General features: G+C 39.9%; 1 protein-coding gene across 1 annotated transcript in view; it reads left to right on the top strand.

Moving 5' to 3' along the window:
• LOC141171938 (IgGFc-binding protein-like) overlaps window positions 1–22212 on the top strand; it is a 323247-nt gene that overhangs the window by 190601 nt on the left and 110434 nt on the right. Inside the window, exon 2 of the mRNA XM_073655650.1 lies at window positions 3071–3241. Within this exon, the coding sequence (XP_073511751.1) occupies window positions 3226–3241 (16 nt within the window). The 5' untranslated portion in view covers window positions 3071–3225. The remainder of the gene's footprint in view (window positions 1–3070; window positions 3242–22212) is intronic.

Here is a 22212-nt window from a genome sequence, read left to right as displayed (position 1 = left end):
ATGTGGCCTCTTGCCCTCCTTTGGCACGCCCATAATGGCGTCCGCTGCTCTTCCAAGGCGGGAAATCTGCGGTTTTGGCGGGAAGCGTCGCCCATTGGCGGGAAACTCTGCAGATGGCGGGAACAAGCTGGAAATGGCGGACAATCGGCGGGAAACGACTGGTGATGGAGTCCGATGGCGTGGACCCTCCGGAACCGGCGGGAGACTTCTTTCTGAGGTAAACTTGCACTTTTCTTCAGGCACGCAGTACCCGGGTGTTGCGGGCACGTAATCCTGCCGACTACGCCAAAGTTGACGCGCCACCCGTTGTAATGCGGTCACTGTGGCCGCCGCTGCAGCAGGGTCCGCTGAGGCTGATGGTGGATGTGCAGCTTGGTGGGATAACCCCCAACGGGAGGGGTATAGCCTCAGAGGGGACAGGCGCAGAGGATGGGGGTTGTGGTGGTGCGGTGCAGCCGGCAATGAAGACAGACTCGGGTTGTGCAGTTAAGGGAGTTTACTTACTGCGGATGTTTCGGTCACTCCAGCTGTTAGTGACCACCCGAGCCGTGCTGCGTCCACCAGGTCCTGGATCCGGCCAACCCCCAAACAAGTCCGGAGCGTGGCCCTGAGCTCTCCCTCTGTCCTTTCTTCAGCCGTCCCCACCAGTGATCCACCTAGGTCCAGCTCCCTCGGGCCTTCTGTTGGGCAACCCTTGGCCTTAGGTTCCCTGACCCTCCATGTGGTATGCCTTCAGGGTGGATGTAGTGGGTGGCCGTGGCAGATGCTGCCCACAGCCTCCGGTCTCTGGCTAGGGATGTTTTTGCCCCCACCAGCTTGGGTTCCGGTACCCTTGTGCTGACTCCTCACCCGGTGCTCTAATTTGGGTTCTTGGGTCCCTTCAGTCTTCCCCCTCTGGGTCTTTCTCTTTCTTTCTCCTCTCTCTCTCTCCAGGGCTGCTGTTTCCTTCTCTCTCCTCTCCAACTGACTTGTTCTCAGCGTCTGACCCTGATCTAAGTTGATGCCCTCCTTATATATCCCTCTATGTGTGAGCTCAGGTGACCAGCACCCAATGAGCTCCTATCACTACCCAGACTGCTCCCCCTATCTGCCTCTACACTACATGGGATGTACCACCCCCCTCCCACTCCAGCCAGGAACAGGCTCGGTTGTACCTGCACATTTCTAAGTGGGAGTACCGTCGGCCTGCTCCTCTGGAATGGGATGTATGTAGTGCATGCAGTCTATCTGAGCTCAGTTCCACACTCCTTCCTTACCCGGGAGTGGAATATCACACCTCTGGGTTGAGGTGCAATACCCCTGTAGCAGCCAAATCCTCAGGGTGCTACACATGCCTATATCTGTGTCTCCCCCTCCTTTTACTCCTCCACCTCTTTTATTTTCGCATGACTATATGTACTTGTCACTTTTCCATGTGTTAGCTGTGTCTTCAGAGCAGTTTGTCAGCTTTTGGACACCTTTGAAGGTGTTTTCTATGTGTTTCTATGTGTTTTTGTTTGCCTGCCATTGGTTTTAACGGTGTTCGAAGGTGTTCGACGAACCGAACCGAACTCGAACACTACGGGGGTGGCTCAACACTATTCAGGATCAGTAATGTAATGTATGTACACAGTGACTGCACCAGCAGAATAGTGAGTGCAGCTCTGGAGTATAATACAGGATGTAACTCAGGATCAGTAATGTAATGTATGTACACAGTGGCTGCACCAGCATAATAGTGAGTGCAGCTCCGGAGTATAATACAGGAGGTAACTCAGGATCAGTAATGTAATTTATATACACAGTGACTGCACCAGCAGAATAGTGAGTGCAGCTCTGGGGTATAATACAGGATGTAACTCAGGATCAGTAATGTAATGTTTGTACACAATGACTGCACCAGCAGAATAGTGAGTGCAGCTCTGGAGTATAATATAGGATGTAACTCAGGATCAGTAATGTAATGTATGTACACAGTGACTGCACCAGCAGAATAGTGAGTGCAGCTCTGGGGTATAATACAGGATGTAACTCTGGATCAGCAATATAATGTATGTACACATTAACTGCACCAGCAGAATAGCGAGTGCAGCCCTGAAGTATAATACAGGTGGTAATTCAGGATCTGTAATGTAATGTATGTACACAGTGACTGCACCAGCAGAATAGTGAGTGCAGCTCTGGAGTATAATACAGGATGTAACTCAGGATCAGTAATGTAATATATGTGTACAGTGACTGCACCAGCAGAATAGTGAGTGCAGCACTGGAGTATAATACAGGATGTAACATAGGATCAGTAATGTAATGTATGTACACGGTGACTCCACCAGCAGAATAGTGAGTGCAGCTCTCGGGTATAATACAGGATGTAACTCAGGATCAGCAATGTATTGTATGTGCACAGTGACTGCACCAGCAGAATAGTGAGTGCAGCTCTGAAGTATAATACAGGTGGTAATTCAGGATCTGTAATGTAATGTATGTACACAATGACTGCACCAGCAGAATAGTGAGTGCAGCTCTGGAGTATAATACAGGATGTAACTCAGGATCAGTAATGTATGTACACAGTGACTGCACCAGCAGAATAGTGAGTGCAGCTCTGGAGTATAATACAGGATGTAACTCAGGATCATTAATGTAATGTATGTACACAGTGAGTGCACCAGCAGAATAGTGAGTGCAGCTCTGGAGTATAATACAGGATGTAACCCAGGATCAGTAATGTAATGTATGTACACAGTGACTGCACCAGCAGAATAGTGAGTGCAGCTCTGGAGTATAATACAGGATGTAACTCAGGATCAGTAATGTAATGTATGTACACAGTGACTGCACCAGCAGAATAGTGAGTGCAGCTCTGGAGTGTAATACAGGATGTAACTCGGGATCAGTTTTAGAGATGTAAGTTGTACTTTGCAGCTCAGAGGTGGATGCACAAAGTTGATCACATACAAACCCAGATTAATCCTGACAATCACTATGTGGTGACACCCTTGTCTATAATAACTGTTATATTGGTTCTAGTATTATCTTTTATTTGCATTCTTCGCTATTATTACAAGTTTGTCATATTTTCTCTTGACAGCTCATTGGATCTGAAAAAAAATGAACTATTCCAAAGTGCAGCCATTTCTTCCTGGTTGGGCAGCGTGCAGACCAGAGATACCGGTTTATCCCGTCAGGCACCGATCCTTGCAGAATATAAGATAAATTCTAGAAGCGGAGCAGAAGTGTCTGTAGATGGAGACGGCAGCAGGTGAGTGCACTCCGACCAAATCCTACCTTACTCTATGAGTGACATCTTATGTATCTAGCTGTGTGGTCAGTGGATGCCAGGCTGTGCCGCGGATTTACAATTTGCTCTGCTGCAGATCTTCAGAAAAATTAGATAGTTAATTCAGTGGGGCTGAACATGGCAGATTTTTTTTTTTTTATGGTGGGTCCACCATGATTTTCCAATGAATCTGTGAAGGGTTACAAAAAAAAAACCAAAAACCAAATGCGTTTACGCAGGATGCAAACTGCGGTTGAATTGCACAGAGATCCCATAAATTCTGAGGACGCTCGCTTACTGATAATGCGTCATTTAGTTTTCTGTTCGTTCTTCCCTTCAAAATTGAGCAAAAAATCTTATGGAGCCGAGAAAAATGCTGAAAATAATCGAAAATAAGAATACCTGCAGTCCTATGTAAAATTACTCCCAATTCCTTATATCACCAATCTGTAAATCCAGTTCTGCTACATCTGTAGAAATGTAAAGACTGATGTTTCTATTGTTTATTATAGCAAATAATTATTAATGAAATGTGTAAATATTTATGTTCATTATTTGGTGTTTCTTTTCTCTCATTCCAAAAAATATTCCATGTTGTCCTATTTAATTCTCTACATGCACTTGAGAGGTCGATATCTTAGGGGAGTTCACCCCAGAAACCCCATAATTAGCCTAGGACGACATCATTACAATTAATCTATGACTTCAATGTTTCTCTATCAGGAAACAATGTAACAATCGGATCAATCATTCAACCATCAAGAAACAGGAGACATTTCTGCCCTTTATTATACATTGTAAGGGAAAACCTTCCCCATTGTCTCAATACTCCATATTTATTTATTTATGTGTTGGAAGATACAAAAATAAGTTATAAGTTCATGGAAAAGATTTCACAATAAATACAGCTGTGGTCAGCAGAAAGGTGGGAGGGAAAAAAGAAAGATGCCCACACGTATCACCGCTTATGGCGGCTTCCTCAGGGGTGAAGTAAGAAATCATTGCTTCTAAGAAGCCACCATAAATGGCACAAAGAGTCAGTATGGCACCAAAGTACATAGCCACAGTGACGATAAATCATATTATATACCGTATACTCATGACCTAATAATATTCATAGGAAATAATAACATTCTAAAAAATAAGAGTAGAAATAAAGCGAAATAGTAGAAACACTGTAACTAAACTCTCCCTTTTCTTGCTATTTCTTATCTTCTCGGCTTAGTCTGGATTTCATATGCCGTTTGCTGCACATCTTGACTTAATTTTATTATTATGGAAAATCTGCAAAAATGTAACCAAAAATGTTGTAGAAATCCGACTAATCTCAATCGATGTTTTTCTAAAAGAATAGGAACGTTGGTAAATTACATATTCATATAGTACATGGATTACCAGGAGCTGATTCTTTACAGTAAGAGCACTGACTATATGAATAGCTGACCTCAGGAGCTGGTTCTTTACTGTAAGAGCTGTGACTATATGAATAGCTGACCTCAGGAGCTGGTTCTTTACTGTAAGAGTGCTGACTATATGAATAGCTGACCTCAGGAGCTCATTCTTTACTGTAAGAGCTGTGACTATATGAATAGCTGACCTGAGGAGCTGGTTCTTTACTGTAAGAGCTGTGACTATATGAATAGCTGACCTCAGGAGCTGATTCTTTACAGTAAGAGTGCTGACTATATGAATAGCTGACCTCAGGAACTGGTTCTTTACTGTAAGAGCTGTGACTATATGAATAGCTGACCTAAGGAGCTGGTTCTTTACTGTAAGAGCTGTGACTATATGAATAGCTGACCTCAGGAGCTGGTTCTTTACTGTAAGAGCTGTGACTATATGATTAGCTGACCTCAGGAGCTGGTTCTTTACAGTAAGAGTGCTGACTATATGAATAGCTGACCTCAGGAGCTGGTTCTTTACTGTAAGAGCTGTGACTATATGAATAGCTGACCTCAGGAGCTGGTTCTTTACTGTAAGAGCTGTGACTATATGAATAGCTGACCTCAGGAGCTGGTTCTTTACTGTAAGAGCTGTGACTATATGAATAGCTGACCTCAGGAGCTGGTTCTTTACAGTAAGAGCTGTGACTATATGAATAGCTGACCTCAGGAGCTGGTTCTTTACAGTAAGAGCTGTGACTATATGAATAGCTGACCTCAGGAGCTGATTCTTTACAGTAAGAGTGCTGACTATATGAATAGCTGACCTCAGGAGCTGGTTCTTTACAGTAAGAGCTGTGACTATATGAATAGCTGACCTCAGGAGCTGGTTCTTTACTGTAAGAGCTGTGACTATATGAATAGCTGACCTCAGGAGCTGATTCTTTACAGTAAGAGTGCTGACTATATAAATAGCTGACCTCAGGAGCTGGTTCTTTACAGTAAGAGCTGTGACTATATGAATAGCTGACCTCAGGAGCTGGTTCTTTACTGAAAGAGCTGTGACTATATGAATAGCTGACCTCAGGAGCTGATTCTTTACAGTAAGAGTGCTGACTATATGAATAGCTGACCTCAGGAGCTGGTTCTTTACTGTAAGAGCTGTGACTATATGAATAGCTGACCTCAGGAGCTGGTTCTTTACTGTAAGAGCTGTGACTATATGAATAGCTGACCTCAGGAGCTGATTCTTTACAGTAAGAGTGCTGACTATATGAATAGCTGACCTCAGGAGCTGGTTCTTTACTGTAAGAGCTGTGACTATATGAATAGCTGACCTCAGGAGCTGGTTCTTTACTGTAAGAGCTGTGACTATATGAATAGCTGACCTCAGGAGCTGGTTCTTTACTGTAAGAGCTGTGACTATATGAATAGCTGACCTCAGGAGCTGATTCTTTACTGTAAGAGCTGTGACTATATGAATAGCTGACCTCAGGAGCTGATTCTTTACAGTAAGAGTGCTGACTATATAAATAGCTGACCTCACGAGCTGGTTCTTTACAGTAAGAGTGCTGACTATATGAATAGCTGACCTCAGGAGCTGGTTATTTACTGTAAGAGCTGTGACTATATGAATAGCTGACCTCAGGAGCTGATTCTTTACTGTAAGAGCTGTGACTATATGAATAGCTGACAACAGGAGCTGATTCTTTACTGTAAGAGCTGTGACTATATGAATAGCTGACCTCAGGAGCTGATTCTTTACAGTAAGAGTGCTGACTATATAAATAGCTGACCTCACGAGCTGGTTCTTTACAGTAAGAGTGCTGACTATATGAATAGCTGACCTCAGGAGCTGGTTATTTACTGTAAGAGCTGTGGCTATATGAATAGCTGACCTCAGGGGCTGATTCTTTACTGTAAGAGCTGTGACTATATGAATAGCTGACATCAGGAGCTGATTCTTTACTGTAAGAGATGTGACTATATGAATAGCTGACCTCACGAGCTGTTTCATTACTGTAAGAGCTGTGACTATATGAATAGCTGACCTCAGGAGCTGGTTCTTTTCTGTAAGAGCTGTGACTATATGAATAGCTGACGTCAGGAGCTGATTCTTTACTGTAAGAGCTGTGACTATATGAATAGCTGACCTCAGGAGCTGATTCTTTACAGTAAGAGTGCTGACTATATAAATAGCTGACCTCACGAGCTGGTTCTTTACAGTAAGAGTGCTGACTATATGAATAGCTGACCTCAGGAGCTGGTTATTTACTGTAAGAGCTGTGACTATATGAATAGCTGACCTCAGGAGCTGATTCTTTACTGTAAGAGCTGTGACTATATGAATAGCTGACAACAGGAGCTGATACTTTACTGTAAGAGCTGTGACTATATGAATAGCTGACTTCAGGAGCTGATTCTTTACTGTAAGAGCTGTGACTATATGAATAGCTGACATCAGGAGCTGATTCTTTACTGTAAGAGCACTGAATATATGAATAGCTGACCTCAGGAGCTGATTCTTTACTCTAAAAGCTGTGACTATATGAATAGCTGGCCTGAGGAGCTGGTTATTTACTGTAAGTGCTGTGACTATATGTATAGCTGACCTCAGGAGCAGGTTATTTACTGTAAGAACTGTGACTATATGAATATCTGACCTCTGGAGCTGATTCTTTACTGTAAGAATGCTGACTATATGAATATCTGACCTGAGGAGCTGGTTCTTTACTGTAAGAGCTGTGACTATATGAATATCTGACCTCAGGAGCTGGTTCTTTACAGTAAGAGCTGTGACTATATGAATAGCTGACCTCTGGAGCTGGTTCTTTACTGTAAGAGCTGTGACTATATGAATAGCTGACCTCAGGAGCTGATTCTTTACTGTAAAAGCTGTGACTATATGAATAGCTGACCTCAGGAGCTGGTTCTTTACTGTAAGAGCTGTGACTATATGAATAGCTGACCTCAGGAGCTGATTCTTTACTGTAAAAGCTGTGACTATATGAATAGCTGACCTCAGGAGCTGATTCTTTACTGTAAAAGCTGTGACTATATGAATAGCTGACCTCTTCAGCTGGTTCTTTACTGTAAGAGATGTGACTATATGAATAGCTGACCTCAGGAGCTGATTCTTTACTGTAAAAGCTGTGACTATATGAATAGCTGACCTCTGGAGCTGGTTCTTTACTGTAAGAGCTGTGACTATATGAATAGCTGACCTCAGGAGCTGATTCTTTACTGTAAGAGCTGTGACTATATGAATAGCTGACCTCAGGAGCTGATTCTTTACTGTAAGAGCTGTGACTATATGAATAGCTGACCTCAGGAGCTGATTCTTTACAGTAAGAGTGCTGACTATATAAATAGCTGACATCACGAGCTGGTTCTTTACAGTAAGAGTGCTGACTATATGAATAGCTGACCTCAGGAGCTGGTTATTTACTGTAAGAGCTGTGACTATATGAATAGCTGACCTCAGGAGCTGATTCTTTACTGTAAAAGCTGTGACTATATGAATAGCTGACCTCTGGAGCTGGTTCTTTACTGTAAGAGCTGTGACTACATGAATATCTGACCTCTGGAGCTGGTTCTTTACAGGAAGAGCACTGAATATATGAATAGCTGACCTCAGGAGCTGGTCACAGCAGTCATCATTGATAGTTTAAAATTGTCTTTGATGTTTTTTAGAATAAAATAAATACGTATGTGGATGTGTAAAATTCTTGTTACAAATGTTAAACCTGTCGATTGACACTCAGGATCAGGAGGAAAAAAATTGGTCTTTTTGGGCCGACTGGGTCATGCACTAAGGATGCCCCCATTTCCCATTCCCTTTATCATTCCCTTGGTTGCACTTGATGGACATGAGTCTTTTTTCAGCCGCACTATGTAAATCTGTTCAGTAACTAACTTGTCATTTTGGGAATAACCCTTCAATTGTACATGACAATGGGGTATATGGGAGGAACAGTTATCAACTGAGAGCAGGAAATGTTGTCATCAGAGCTGTGTGATCTTGAGCAATATGGGAAAAGGACGTGATCTCCATATCCATACATGCTCGCATTATGGCTGAGTATATGGAGTAGATGTCAACCAAACATGTATTTACTGTATATGGGGAGGTTTAGTTTAACAGACGAGTATGTACAGGTGCATCTCATTAAATTAGAATATCATCAAAAAGTTAATTTATTTCAGTTCTTCAATACAAAAAGTGACACTCCTATATTATATAGAGTCATTACACACAGAGGGATCTATTATATAGAGTGATTACATGCAGAGGGATCTATTATATAGAGACATTACACACAGAGGGATCTATTATATAGGGTCAGTACACACAGAGGGATCTATTATATAGAGTCATTACACACAGAGGGATCTATTATATAGAGTCATTACACACAGAGGGATCTATTATATAGAGTCATTGCACACAGAGGGATCTATTATATAGAGTCATTACACACAGAGGGATCTATTATATAGAGTCATTACACACAGAGGGATCTATTATATAGAGTCATTACACACAGAGGGATCTATTATATAGAGTCATTACACACAGAGGGATCTATTATATAGAGTCATTACACACAGAGTGATCTATTATATAGAGACATTACGCACAGAGGGATCTATTATATAGAGTCAGTACACACAAAGGGATCTATTATACATAGTCATTACACACAGAGGGATCTATTATATAGAGCCATTACACACAGAGGGATCTATTATATAGAGTCATTACACACACAGGGATCTATTATATAGAGTCATTACACACAGAGGGATCTATTATATAGAGTCATTACACACAGAGGGATCTATTATATAGAGTCATTACACACAGAGTGATCTATTATATAGAGTCATTACACACAGAGCGATCTATTATATAGAGTCATTACACACAGAGGGATCTATTATATAGAGCCATTACACACAGAGGGATCTATTATATAGAGTCATTACACACAGAGGGATCTATTATATAGAGTCATTACACAGAGGGATCTATTATATGGAGTCATTACACACAGAGCGATCTATTATATAGAGTCATTACACACAGAGGGATCTATTATATAGAGTCATTACACACAGAGGGATCTATTATATAGAGTCATTACACAGAGGGATCTATTATATGGAGTCATTACACACAGAGGGATCTATTATATAGAGTCATTACACACCGAGTGATCTATTATATAGAGTCATTACATACAGAGGGATCTATTATATAGAGTCATTACACGCAGAGGGATCTATTATATAGTCATTACACACAGAGTGATCTATTATATAGAGTCATTACACACAGAGTGATCTATTATATAGAGTCATTACATGCAGAGGGATCTATTATATAGAGTCATTACACACAGAGTGATCTATTATATATAGTCATTACACACAGAGGGATCTATTTCACGTGTTTATTTCTGTTAATGTTGATGATTATGGCTTACAGCCAATGAAAACACAACAGTCATTATCTCAGTAAATTAGAATACTTTATAACAACAGCTTGAAAAATGTTTTTAAAATCCGTAATGTCCTACTGAAATGTATGTTCAGTAAATGCCCTCAATACTTGGTCGGAGCTCCTTGTGCATCAATTACTGCATCAATGCGGCAATGTGGCATGGAGGCGATCAGCCTGTGGCACTGCTGAGGGGTTATGGAAGCCCAGGTTGCTTTGATAGCAGCCTTCAGCTCGTCTGCATTGTTGGGTCTGGGGTCTCTCATCGTCAAGTCAGCAGTCTTCCCCATTATTGTGGAGCCCACTGAAACAGACTAAGGGACCTTTTTAAATGCTTAGGAAGCCTTTGCAGGTGTTTTTGTCAATTATTCTAATTTACTGAGATAATGACTTTTGTGTTTTTATTGGCTGTAAGCCATAATCATCAACATTAACAGAAATAAACACGTGAAATAGATCACTCTGTGTGTAATGACTCTATATAATAGATCCCTCTGTGTGTAATGACTCTATATAATAGATCCCTCTGTGTGTAATGACCCTATATAATAGATCCCTCTGTGTGTAATGACTCTATATAATAGATCCCTCTGTGTGTAATGACTCTATATAATAGATCCCTCTGTGTGTAATGACTCTATATAATAGATCCCTCTGTGTGTAATGACTCTATATAATAGATCCCTCTGTGTGTAATGACTCTATATAATAGATCCCTCTGTGTGTAATGACTCTATATAATAGATCACTGTGTGTAATGACTCTATATAATAGATCCCTCTGCGTGTAATGACTCTATATAATAGATCCCTCTGTGTGTAATGACTCTATATAATAGATCCCTGTGTGTAATGACTCTATATAATAGATCCCTCTGTGTGTAATGACTCTATATCATATAGGAGTTTCTCTTTCTGTGTTGAAGAACTGAAATAAATTAATTTTTTGATGATATTCTAATTTAGTGAGATGCACCTGTATATAGGTGGATTCTGCAGGGAGAGCTGTGAGATGAGCATGCAGGTATATAGGAGAGAGAGGGGGAATAGCTAAGATGAGCATGTGTTATTAAATAGGGGAGAGAGGGGGAATAGCTAAGATGAGCATGTATTATTATATAGGGGAGAGAGGGGGAATAGCTAAGATGAGCATGTATTATTATATAGGGGAGAGAGGGGGAATAGCTAAGATGAGCATGTATTATTATATAGGGGAGAGAGGGGGAATAGCTAAGATGAGCATGTATTATTATATACGGGAGAGAGGGGGAATAGCTAAGATGAGCATGTATTATTATATAGGGGAGAGAGGGGGAATAGCTAAGATGAGCATGTATTATTATATAGGGGAGAGAGGAGGAATAGCTAAGATGAGCATGTATTATTATATAGGGGAGAGAGGGGGAATAGCTAAGATGAGCATGTATTATTATATAGGGGAGAAAGGGGGAATAGCTAAGATGAACATGTATTATTATATAGGGGAGAGAGGAGGAATAGCTAAGATGAGCATGTATTATTATATAGGGGAGAGAGGGGGAATAGCTAAGATGAGAATGTATTATTATATAGGGGAGAGAGGGGGAATAGCTAAGATGAGCATGTATTATTATATAGGGGAGAGAGGGGGAATAGCTAAGATGAGCATGTATTATTATATAGGGGAGAGAGGGGGAATAGCTAAGATGAGAATGTATTATTATATAGGGGAGAGAGGGGGAATAGCTAAAATGAGCATGTATTATTATATAGGGGAGAGAGGGGGAATAGCTAAGATGAGCATGTATTATTATATAGGGGAGAGAGGGGGAATAGCTAAGATGAGCATGTATTATTATATAGGGGAGAGAGGGGGAATAGCTAAGATGAGTATGTATTATTATATCGGTGAGAGAGGGGGAATAGCTAAGATGAGCATGTATTATTATATAGGGGAGAGAGGGGGAATAGCTAAGATGAGCATGTATTATTATATAGGGGAGAGAGGGGGACTAGCTAAGATCAGCATGTATTATTATATAGGGGAGAGAGGGGGAATAGCTAAGATCAGCATGTATTATTATATAAGGGAGAGAGGGGGAATAACTAAGATGAGCATGTATTAATATATAGGGGAGAGAGGGGGAATAGCTAAGATAAGCATGCATTATTATATAGGGGAGAGAGGGGGAATAACTAAGATGAGCATGTATTATTATATAGGGGAGAGAGGGGGAATAGCTAAGATGAGCATGTATTATTATATAGGGGAGAGAGGGGAAATAGCTAAGATCAGCATGTATTATTATATAGGGGATAGAGGGGGAATAGCTAAGATCAGCATGTATTATTATATAGGGAGAGAGGAGGAATAGCTAAGATGAGCATGTATTATTATATAGGGGAGAGAGGGGGAATAGCTAAGATGAGCATGTATTATTATGTAGGAGAGAGAGGGGGAATAGCTAAGATGAGCATGAATAATTATATTGGGGAGAGAGGAGGAATAGCTAAGATGAGCATGTATTATTATATAGGGGAGAGAGGGGGAATAGCTAAGATGAGCATGTATTATTATATAGGGGAGAGAGGAGGAATAGCTAAGATGAGCATGTATTATTATATAGGGGAGAGAGGGGGAATAGCTAAGGTGAGCATGTATTATTATATAGGGGAGAGAGGGGGAATAGTTAAGATGAGCATGTATTATTATATAGGGGAGAGAGGAGGAATAGCTAAGATGAGCATGTATTATTAAATAGGGGAGAGAGGGGGCATAGCTAAGATGAGCATTTATTATTATATAGGGGAGAGAGGGGGAATAGCTAAGATGAGCATGTATTATTATATAGGGGAGAGAGGAGGAATAGCTAAGATGAGCATGTATTATTATATAGGGGAGAGAGCGGGAATAGATAAGATGAGCATGCATTATTATATAGGGGAGAGAGGAGGAATAGCTAAGATGAGCATGTATAATTATATAGGGGAGAGAGGGGGAATAACTAAGATGAGCATGTATTATTATATAGGGGAGAGAGGCGGAATAGCTAAGATGAGCATGTATTATTATATAGGGGAGAGAGGGGGAATAGCTAAGATGAGCATGTATTATTTTATAGGGGATAGAGGAGGAATAGCTAAGATGAGCATGTATTATTATATAGGGGAGAGAGGGGGAATAGCTAAGAGGAGCATGTATTATTATATAGGGGAGAGAGGAGGAATAGTTAATATGTTCATGTATTATTATATAGGGGAGAGAGGAGGAATAGCTAAGATGAGTATGTATTATTATATAGGGGAGAGAGGGGGAATAGCTAAGATGAGCATATATTATTATATAGAGGAGAGAGGGGGAATAGCTAAGATGAGCATGTATTATTATATAGGGGAGAGAGGGGGAATAGCTAAGTTGAGCATGTATTATTATATAGGGGAGAGAGGAGGAATAGCTAAGATGAGCATGTATTATTATATAGGGGAGAGAGGGGGAATAGCTAAGATGAGCATGTATTATTGTATAGGGGAGAGAGGGGGAATAGCTAAGATGAGCATGTATTATTATATAGGGGAGAGAGGGGGAATAGCTAAGATGAGCATGTATTATTATATAGGGGAGAGAAGGGGAATAGCTAAGATGAGCATGTATTATTATATAGGGGAGAGAGGGGGACTAGCTAAGATCAGCATGTATTATTATATAGGGGAGAGAGGGGGAATAGCTAAGATCAGCATGTATTATTATATAAGGGAGAGAGGGGGAATAACTAAGATGAGCATGTATTAATATATAGGGGAGAGAGGGGGAATAGCTAAGATAAGCATGCATTATTATATAGGGGAGAGAGGGGGAATAACTAAGATGAGCATGTATTATTATATAGGGGAGAGAGGGGGAATAGCTAAAATGAGCATGTATTATTATATAGGGGAGAGAGGGGGAATAGCTAAGATCAGCATGTATTATTATATAGGGGATAGAGGGGGAATAGCTAAGATCAGCATGTATTATTATATAAGGGAGAGAGGGGGAATAGCTAAGATGAGCATGTATTATTATATAGGGGAGAGAGGGGGAATAGCTAAGATGAGCATGCATTATTATATAGGGGAGAGAGGGGGAATAACTAAGATGAGCATGCATTATTATATAGGGGAGAGAGGGGGAATAACTAAGATGAGCATATATTATTATATAGAGGAGAGAGGGGGAATAGCTAAGATGAGTATGTATTATTATATAGAGGAGAGAGGGGGAATAGCTAAGATGAGCATGTATTATTATATAGGAGAGAGAGGGGGAATAGCTAAGATGAGCATGTATTATTATAAAGGGGAGAGAGGGGGAATAGCTAAGATGAGCATGTATTATTATATAGGAGAGAGAGGGGGAATAGCTATGATGAGCATGTATTATTATATATGGGAGAGAGGAGGAATAGCTAAGATGAGCATGTATTATTATATAGGGGAGAGAGGAGGAATAGCTAAGATGAGCATGTATTATTATATAGGGGAGAAAGGGGGAATAGCTAAGATGAGCATGTATTATTATATAGGGGAGAGAGGAGGAATAGCTAAGATGAGCATGTATTATTATATAGGGGAGAGAGGGGGAATAGCTAAGATGAGCATGTATTATTATATAGGGGAGAGAGGGGGAATAGCTAAGATGAGCATGTATTATTATATAGGAGAGAGAGGGGGAATAGCTAAGATGAGCATGTATTATTATATAGGGGAGAGAGGAGGAACAGCTAAGATGAGCATGTATTATTATATAGGAGAGAGAGGGGGAATAGCTAAGATGAGCATGAATTATTACATAGGGGAGAGAGGGGGAATAGCTAAGATGAGCATGTATTATTATATAGGGAAGAGAGGATGAAGAGCTAAGATGAGCATGTATTATTATATAGGAGAGAGAGGGGGAATAGCTAAGATGAGCATGTATTATTATTTAGGGAGAAAGGAGGAATAGCTAAGATGAGCATGTATTATTATATAGGGGAGAGAGGGGGAATAGCTAAGATGAGCATGTATTATTATGTAGGAGAGAGAGGGGGAATAGCTAAGATGAGCATGAATAATTATATTGGGGAGAGAGGAGGAATAGCTAAGATGAGCATGTATTATTATATAGGGGAGAGAGGGGGAATAGCTAAGATGAGCATGTATTATTATATAGGGGAGAGAGGAGGAATAGCTAAGATGAGCATGTATTATTATATAGGGGAGAGAGGGGGAATAGCTAAGGTGAGCATGTATTATAATATAGGGGAGAGAGGGGGAATAGTTAAGATGAGCATGTATTATTATATAGGGGAGAGAGGAGGAATAGCTAAGATGAGCATGTATTATTATATAGGGGAGAGAGGGGGCATAGCTAAGATGAGCATTTATTATTATATAGGGGAGAGAGGGGGAATAGCTAAGATGAGCATGTATTATTATATAGGGGAGAGAGGAGGAATAGCTAAGATGAGCATGTATTATTATATAGGGGAGAGAGGGGGAATAGCTAAGATGAGCATGCATTATTATATAGGGGAGAGAGGAGGAATAGCTAAGATGAGCATGTATAATTATATAGGGGAGAGAGGGGGAATAACTAAGATGAGCATGTATTATTATATAGGGGAGAGAGGCGGAATAGCTAAGATGAGCATGTATTATTATATAGGGGAGAGAGGGGGAATAGCTAAGATGAGCATGTATTATTATATAGGGGATAGAGGAGGAATAGCTAAGATGAGCATGTATTAATATATAGGGGAGAGAGGGGGAATAGCTAAGAGGAGCATGTATTATTATATAGGGGAGAGAGGAGGAATAGCTAAGATGATCAATTATTATTATATAGGGGAGAGAGGAGGAATAGCTAAGATGAGCATGTATTATTATATAGGGGAGAGAGGGGGAATAGCTAAGATGAACATATATTATTATATAGAGGAGAGAGGGGGAATAGCTAAGATGAGCATGTATAATTATATAGGGGAGAGAGGGGGAATAGCTAAGATGAACATATATTATTATATAGAGGAGAGAGGGGGAATAGCTAAGATGAGCATGTATAATTATATAGGAGAGAGAGGGGGAATAGCTAAGATGAGCATGTATTATTATATAGGGGAGAGAGGAGGAATAGCTAAGATGAGCATGTATTATTATATAGGGGAGAAAGGGGGAATAGCTAAGATGAACATGTATTATTATATAGGGGAGAGAGGAGGAATAGCTAAGATGAGCATGTATTATTATATAGGGGAAAGAGGGGGAATAGCTAAGATGAGCATGTATTATTATATAGGGGAGAGAGGGGGAATAGCTAAGATGAGCATGTATTATTATATAGGAGAGAGAGGGGGAATAGCTAAGATGAGCATGTATTATTATGTAGGGGAGAGAGGAGGAATAGCCAAGATGAGCATGTATTATTATATAGGAGAGAGAGGAGGAATAGCTAAGATGAGCATGTATTATTATATAGGGGAGAGAGGGGGAATAGCTAAGATGAGCATGTATTATTATATAGGGGAGAGAGGAGGAATAGCTAAGATGAGCATGTATTATTATATAGGAGAGAGAGGGGGAATAGCTGAGATGAGCATTTATTATAATATAGGAGAGAGAGGAGGAATAGCTAAGATGAGCATGTATTATTAAATAGGGGAGAAAGGGGGAATAGCTATGATGAGCATGTATTATTATATAGGGGAGAGAGGGGGAATAGCTAAGATGAACATATATTATTATATAGAGGAGAGAGGGTGAATAGCTAAGATGAGCATGTATTATTGTATAGGAGAGAGAGGGGGAATAGCTAAGATGAGCATGTATTATTATATAGGGGAGAGAGGAGGAATAGATAAGATGAGCATGTATTATTATATAGGGGAGAAAGGGGGAATAGCTAAGATGAACATGTATTACTATATAGGGGAGAGAGGAGGAATAGCTAAGATGAGCATGTATTATTATATAGGGGAGAGAGGGGGAATAGCTAAGATGAGCATGTATTATTATATAGGGGAGAGAGGGGGAATAGCTAAGATGAGCATGTATTATTATATAGGAGAGAGAGGAGGAATAGCTAAGATGAGCATGTATTATTATGTAGGGGAGAGAGGAGGAATAGCTAAGATGAGCATGTATTATTATATAGGAGAGAGAGGAGGAATAGCTAAGATGAGCATGTATTATTATATAGGGGAGAGAGGGGGAATAGCTAAGATGAGCATGTATTATTATATAGGGGAGAGAGGAGGAATAGCTAAGATGAGCATGTATTCTTATATAGGGGAGAGAGGGGGAATAGCTAAGATGAGCATGTATTATTATATAGGGGAGAGAGTGGGAATAGCTAAGATGAGCATGTATTATATAGGGGAGAGAGGGGGAATAGCTAAGATGAGCATGTATTATTATATAGGGGAGAGAGGGGGAATAACTGAGATGAGCATTTATTATTATATAGGAGAGAGAGGAGGAATAGCTAAGATGAGCATGTATTATTAAATAGGGGAGAAAGGGGGAATAGCTATGATGAGCATGTATTATTATATAGGGGAGAGAGGGGGAATAGCTAAGATGAACATGTATTATTATATAGGGGAGAGAGGGGGAATAACTAAGATGAACATATATTATTATATAGAGGAGAGAGGGGGAATAGCTAAGATGAGCATGTATTATTATATAGGAGATAGAGGGGGAATAGCTAAGATGAGCATGTATTATTATATAGGGGAGAGAGGAGGAATAGCTAAGATGAGCATGTATTATTATATAGGGGAGAAAGGGGGAATAGCTAAGATGAACATGTATTATTATATAGGAGAGAGAGGAGGAATAGCTAAGATGAGCATGTATTATTATATAGGGGAGAGAGGGGGAATAGCTAAGATGAGCATGTATTATTATATAGGGGAGAGAGGGGGAATAGCTAAGATGAGCATGTATTATTATATTGGAGAGAGAGGGGGAATAGCTAAGATGAGCATGTATTATTATGTAGGGGAGAGAGGAGGAATAGCTAAGATGAGCATGTATTATTATATAGGAGAGAGAGGAGGAATAGCTAAGATGAGCATGTATTATTATATAGGTGAGAGAGGGGGAATAGCTAAGATGAGCATGTATTATTATATAGGGGAGAGAGGAGGAATAGCTAAGATGAGCATGTATTATTATATAGGAGAGAGAGGGGGAATAGCTAAGATGAGCATTTATTATTATATAGGGGAGAGAGGAGGAATAGCTAAGATGAGCATGTATTATTATATAGGGGAGAGAGGGGGAATAGCTAAGATGAGCATGTATTATTATGTAGGAGAGAGAGGGGGAATAGCTAAGATGAGCATGTATTATTATATAGGAGAGAGAGGGGGAATAGCTAAGATGAGCATGTATTATTATAAAGGGGAGAGAGGGGGAATAGCTAAGATGAGCATGTATTATTATATAGGAGAGAGAGGGGGAATAGCTATGATGAGCATGTATTATTATATATGGGAGAGAGGAGGAATAGCTAAGATGAGCATGTATTATTATATAGGGGAGAAAGGGGGAATAGCTAAGATGAGCATGTATTATTATATAGGGGAGAGAGGAGGAATAGCTAAGATGAGCATGTATTAGTATATAGGGGAGAGAGGGGGAATAGCTAAGATGAGCATGTATTATTATATAGGGGAGAGAGGGGGAATAGCTAAGATGAGCATGTATTATTATATAGGAGAGAGAGGGGGAATAGCTAAGATGAGCATGTATTATTATATAGGGGAGAGAGGAGGAACAGCTAAGATGAGCATGTATTATTATATAGGAGAGAGAGGGGGAATAGCTAAGATGAGCAAAATTATTACATAGGGGAGAGAGGGGGAATAGCTAAGATGAGCATGTATTATTATCTAGGGGAGAGAGGAGGAAGAGCTAAGATGAGCATGTATTATTATATAGGAGAGAGAGGGGGAATAGCTAAGATGAGCATGTATTATTATTTAGGGAGAAAGGAGGAATAGCTAAGATGAGCATGTATTATTATATAGGGGAGAGAGGGGGAATAGCTAAGATGAGCATGTATTATTATGTAGGAGAGAGAGGGGGAATAGCTAAGATGAGCATGAATAATTATATTGGGGAGAGAGGAGGAATAGCTAAGATGAGCATGTATTATTATATAGGGGAGAGAGGGGGAATAGCTAAGATCAGCATGTATTATTATATAGGGGAGAGAGGAGGAATAGCTAAGATGAGCATGTATTATTATATAGGGGAGAGAGGGGGAATAGCTAAGGTGAGCATGTATTATAATATAGGGGAGAGAGGGGGAATAGTTAAGATGAGCATGTATTATTATATAGGGGAGAGAGGAGGAATAGCTAAGATGAGCATGTATTATTATATAGGGGAGAGAGGGGGCATAGCTAAGATGAGCATTTATTATTATATAGGGGAGAGAGGGGGAATAGCTAAGATGAGCATGTATTATTATATAGGGGAGAGAGGAGGAATAGCTAAGATGAGCATGTATTATTATATAGGGGAGAGAGGGGGAATAGCTAAGATGAGCATGCATTATTATATAGGGGAGAGAGGAGGAATAGCTAAGATGAGCATGTATAATTATATAGGGGAGAGAGGGGGAATAACTAAGATGAGCATGTATTATTATATAGGGGAGAGAGGCGGAATAGCTAAGATGAGCATGTATTATTATATAGGGGAGAGAGGGGGAATAGCTAAGATGAGCATGTATTATTATATAGGGGATAGAGGAGGAATAGCTAAGATGAGCATGTATTAATATATAGGGGAGAGAGGGGGAATAGCTAAGAGGAGCATGTATTATTATATAGGGGAGAGAGGAGGAATAGCTAAGATGATCAATTATTATTATATAGGGGAGAGAGGAGGAATAGCTAAGATGAGCATGTATTATTATATAGGGGAGAGAGGGGGAATAGCTAAGATGAACATATATTATTATATAGAGGAGAGAGGGGGAATAGCTAAGATGAGCATGTATAATTATATAGGGGAGAGAGGGGGAATAGCTAAGATGAACATATATTATTATATAGAGGAGAGAGGGGGAATAGCTAAGATGAGCATGTATAATTATATAGGAGAGAGAGGGGGAATAGCTAAGATGAGCATGTATTATTATATAGGGGAGAGAGGAGGAATAGCTAAGATGAGCATGTATTATTATATAGGGGAGAAAGGGGGAATAGCTAAGATGAACATGTATTATTATATAGGGGAGAGAGGAGGAATAGCTAAGATGAGCATGTATTATTATATAGGGGAGAGAGGGGGAATAGCTAAGATGAGCATGTATTATTATATAGGGGAGAGAGGGGGAATAGCTAAGATGAGCATGTATTATTATATAGGAGAGAGAGGGGGAATAGCTAAGATGAGCATGTATTATTATGTAGGGGAGAGAGGAGGAATAGCCAAGATGAGCATGTATTATTATATAGGAGAGAGAGGAGGAATAGCTAAGATGAGCATGTATTATTATATAGGGGAGAGAGGGGGAATAGCTAAGATGAGCATGTATTATTATATAGGGGAGAGAGGAGGAATAGCTAAGATGAGCATGTATTATTATATAGGAGAGAGAGGGGGAATAGCTGAGATGAGCATTTATTATAATATAGGAGAGAGAGGAGGAATAGCTAAGATGAGCATGTATTATTAAATAGGGGAGAAAGGGGGAATAGCTATGATGAGCATGTATTATTATATAGGGGAGAGAGGGGGAATAGCTAAGATGAACATATATTATTATATAGAGGAGAGAGGGTGAATAGCTAAGATGAGCATGTATTATTGTATAGGAGAGAGAGGGGGAATAGCTAAGATGAGCATGTATTATTATATAGGGGAGAGAGGAGGAATAGATAAGATGAGCATGTATTATTATATAGGGGAGAAAGGGGGAATAGCTAAGATGAACATGTATTACTATATAGGGGAGAGAGGAGGAATAGCTAAGATGAGCATGTATTATTATATAGGGGAGAGAGGGGGAATAGCTAAGATGAGCATGTATTATTATATAGGGGAGAGAGGGGGAATAGCTAAGATGAGCATGTATTATTATATAGGAGAGAGAGGAGGAATAGCTAAGATGAGCATGTATTATTATGTAGGGGAGAGAGGAGGAATAGCTAAGATGAGCATGTATTATTATATAGGAGAGAGAGGAGGAATAGCTAAGATGAGCATGTATTATTATATAGGGGAGAGAGGGGGAATAGCTAAGATGAGCATGTATTATTATATAGGGGAGAGAGGAGGAATAGCTAAGATGAGCATGTATTCTTATATAGGGGAGAGAGGGGGAATAGCTAAGATGAGCATGTATTATTATATAGGGGAGAGAGTGGGAATAGCTAAGATGAGCATGTATTATATAGGGGAGAGAGGGGGAATAGCTAAGATGAGCATGTATTATTATATAGGGGAGAGAGGGGGAATAACTGAGATGAGCATTTATTATTATATAGGAGAGAGAGGAGGAATAGCTAAGATGAGCATGTATTATTAAATAGGGGAGAAAGGGGGAATAGCTATGATGAGCATGTATTATTATATAGGGGAGAGAGGGGGAATAGCTAAGATGAACATGTATTATTATATAGGGGAGAGAGGGGGAATAACTAAGATGAACATATATTATTATATAGAGGAGAGAGGGGGAATAGCTAAGATGAGCATGTATTATTATATAGGAGATAGAGGGGAAATAGCTAAGATGAGCATGTATTATTATATAGGGGAGAGAGGAGGAATAGCTAAGATGAGCATGTATTATTATATAGGGGAGAAAGGGGGAATAGCTAAGATGAACATGTATTATTATATAGGAGAGAGAGGAGGAATAGCTAAGATGAGCATGTATTATTATATAGGGGAGAGAGGGGGAATAGCTAAGATGAGCATGTATTATTATATAGGGGAGAGAGGGGGAATAGCTAAGATGAGCATGTATTATTATATTGGAGAGAGAGGGGGAATAGCTAAGATGAGCATGTATTATTATGTAGGGGAGAGAGGAGGAATAGCTAA

The sequence above is a fragment of the Phyllobates terribilis genome, unplaced genomic scaffold (genome assembly GCF_046119375.1).
Source record: "Phyllobates terribilis strain yellow unplaced genomic scaffold, ASM4611937v1 Scaffold_12__6_contigs__length_324123572, whole genome shotgun sequence".
Classification (NCBI taxonomy): domain Eukaryota; kingdom Metazoa; phylum Chordata; class Amphibia; order Anura; family Dendrobatidae; genus Phyllobates; species Phyllobates terribilis.
The sequence above is the reverse complement of the archived record's forward strand: the minus strand, read 5'-3'. Positions and strand labels throughout refer to the sequence as shown.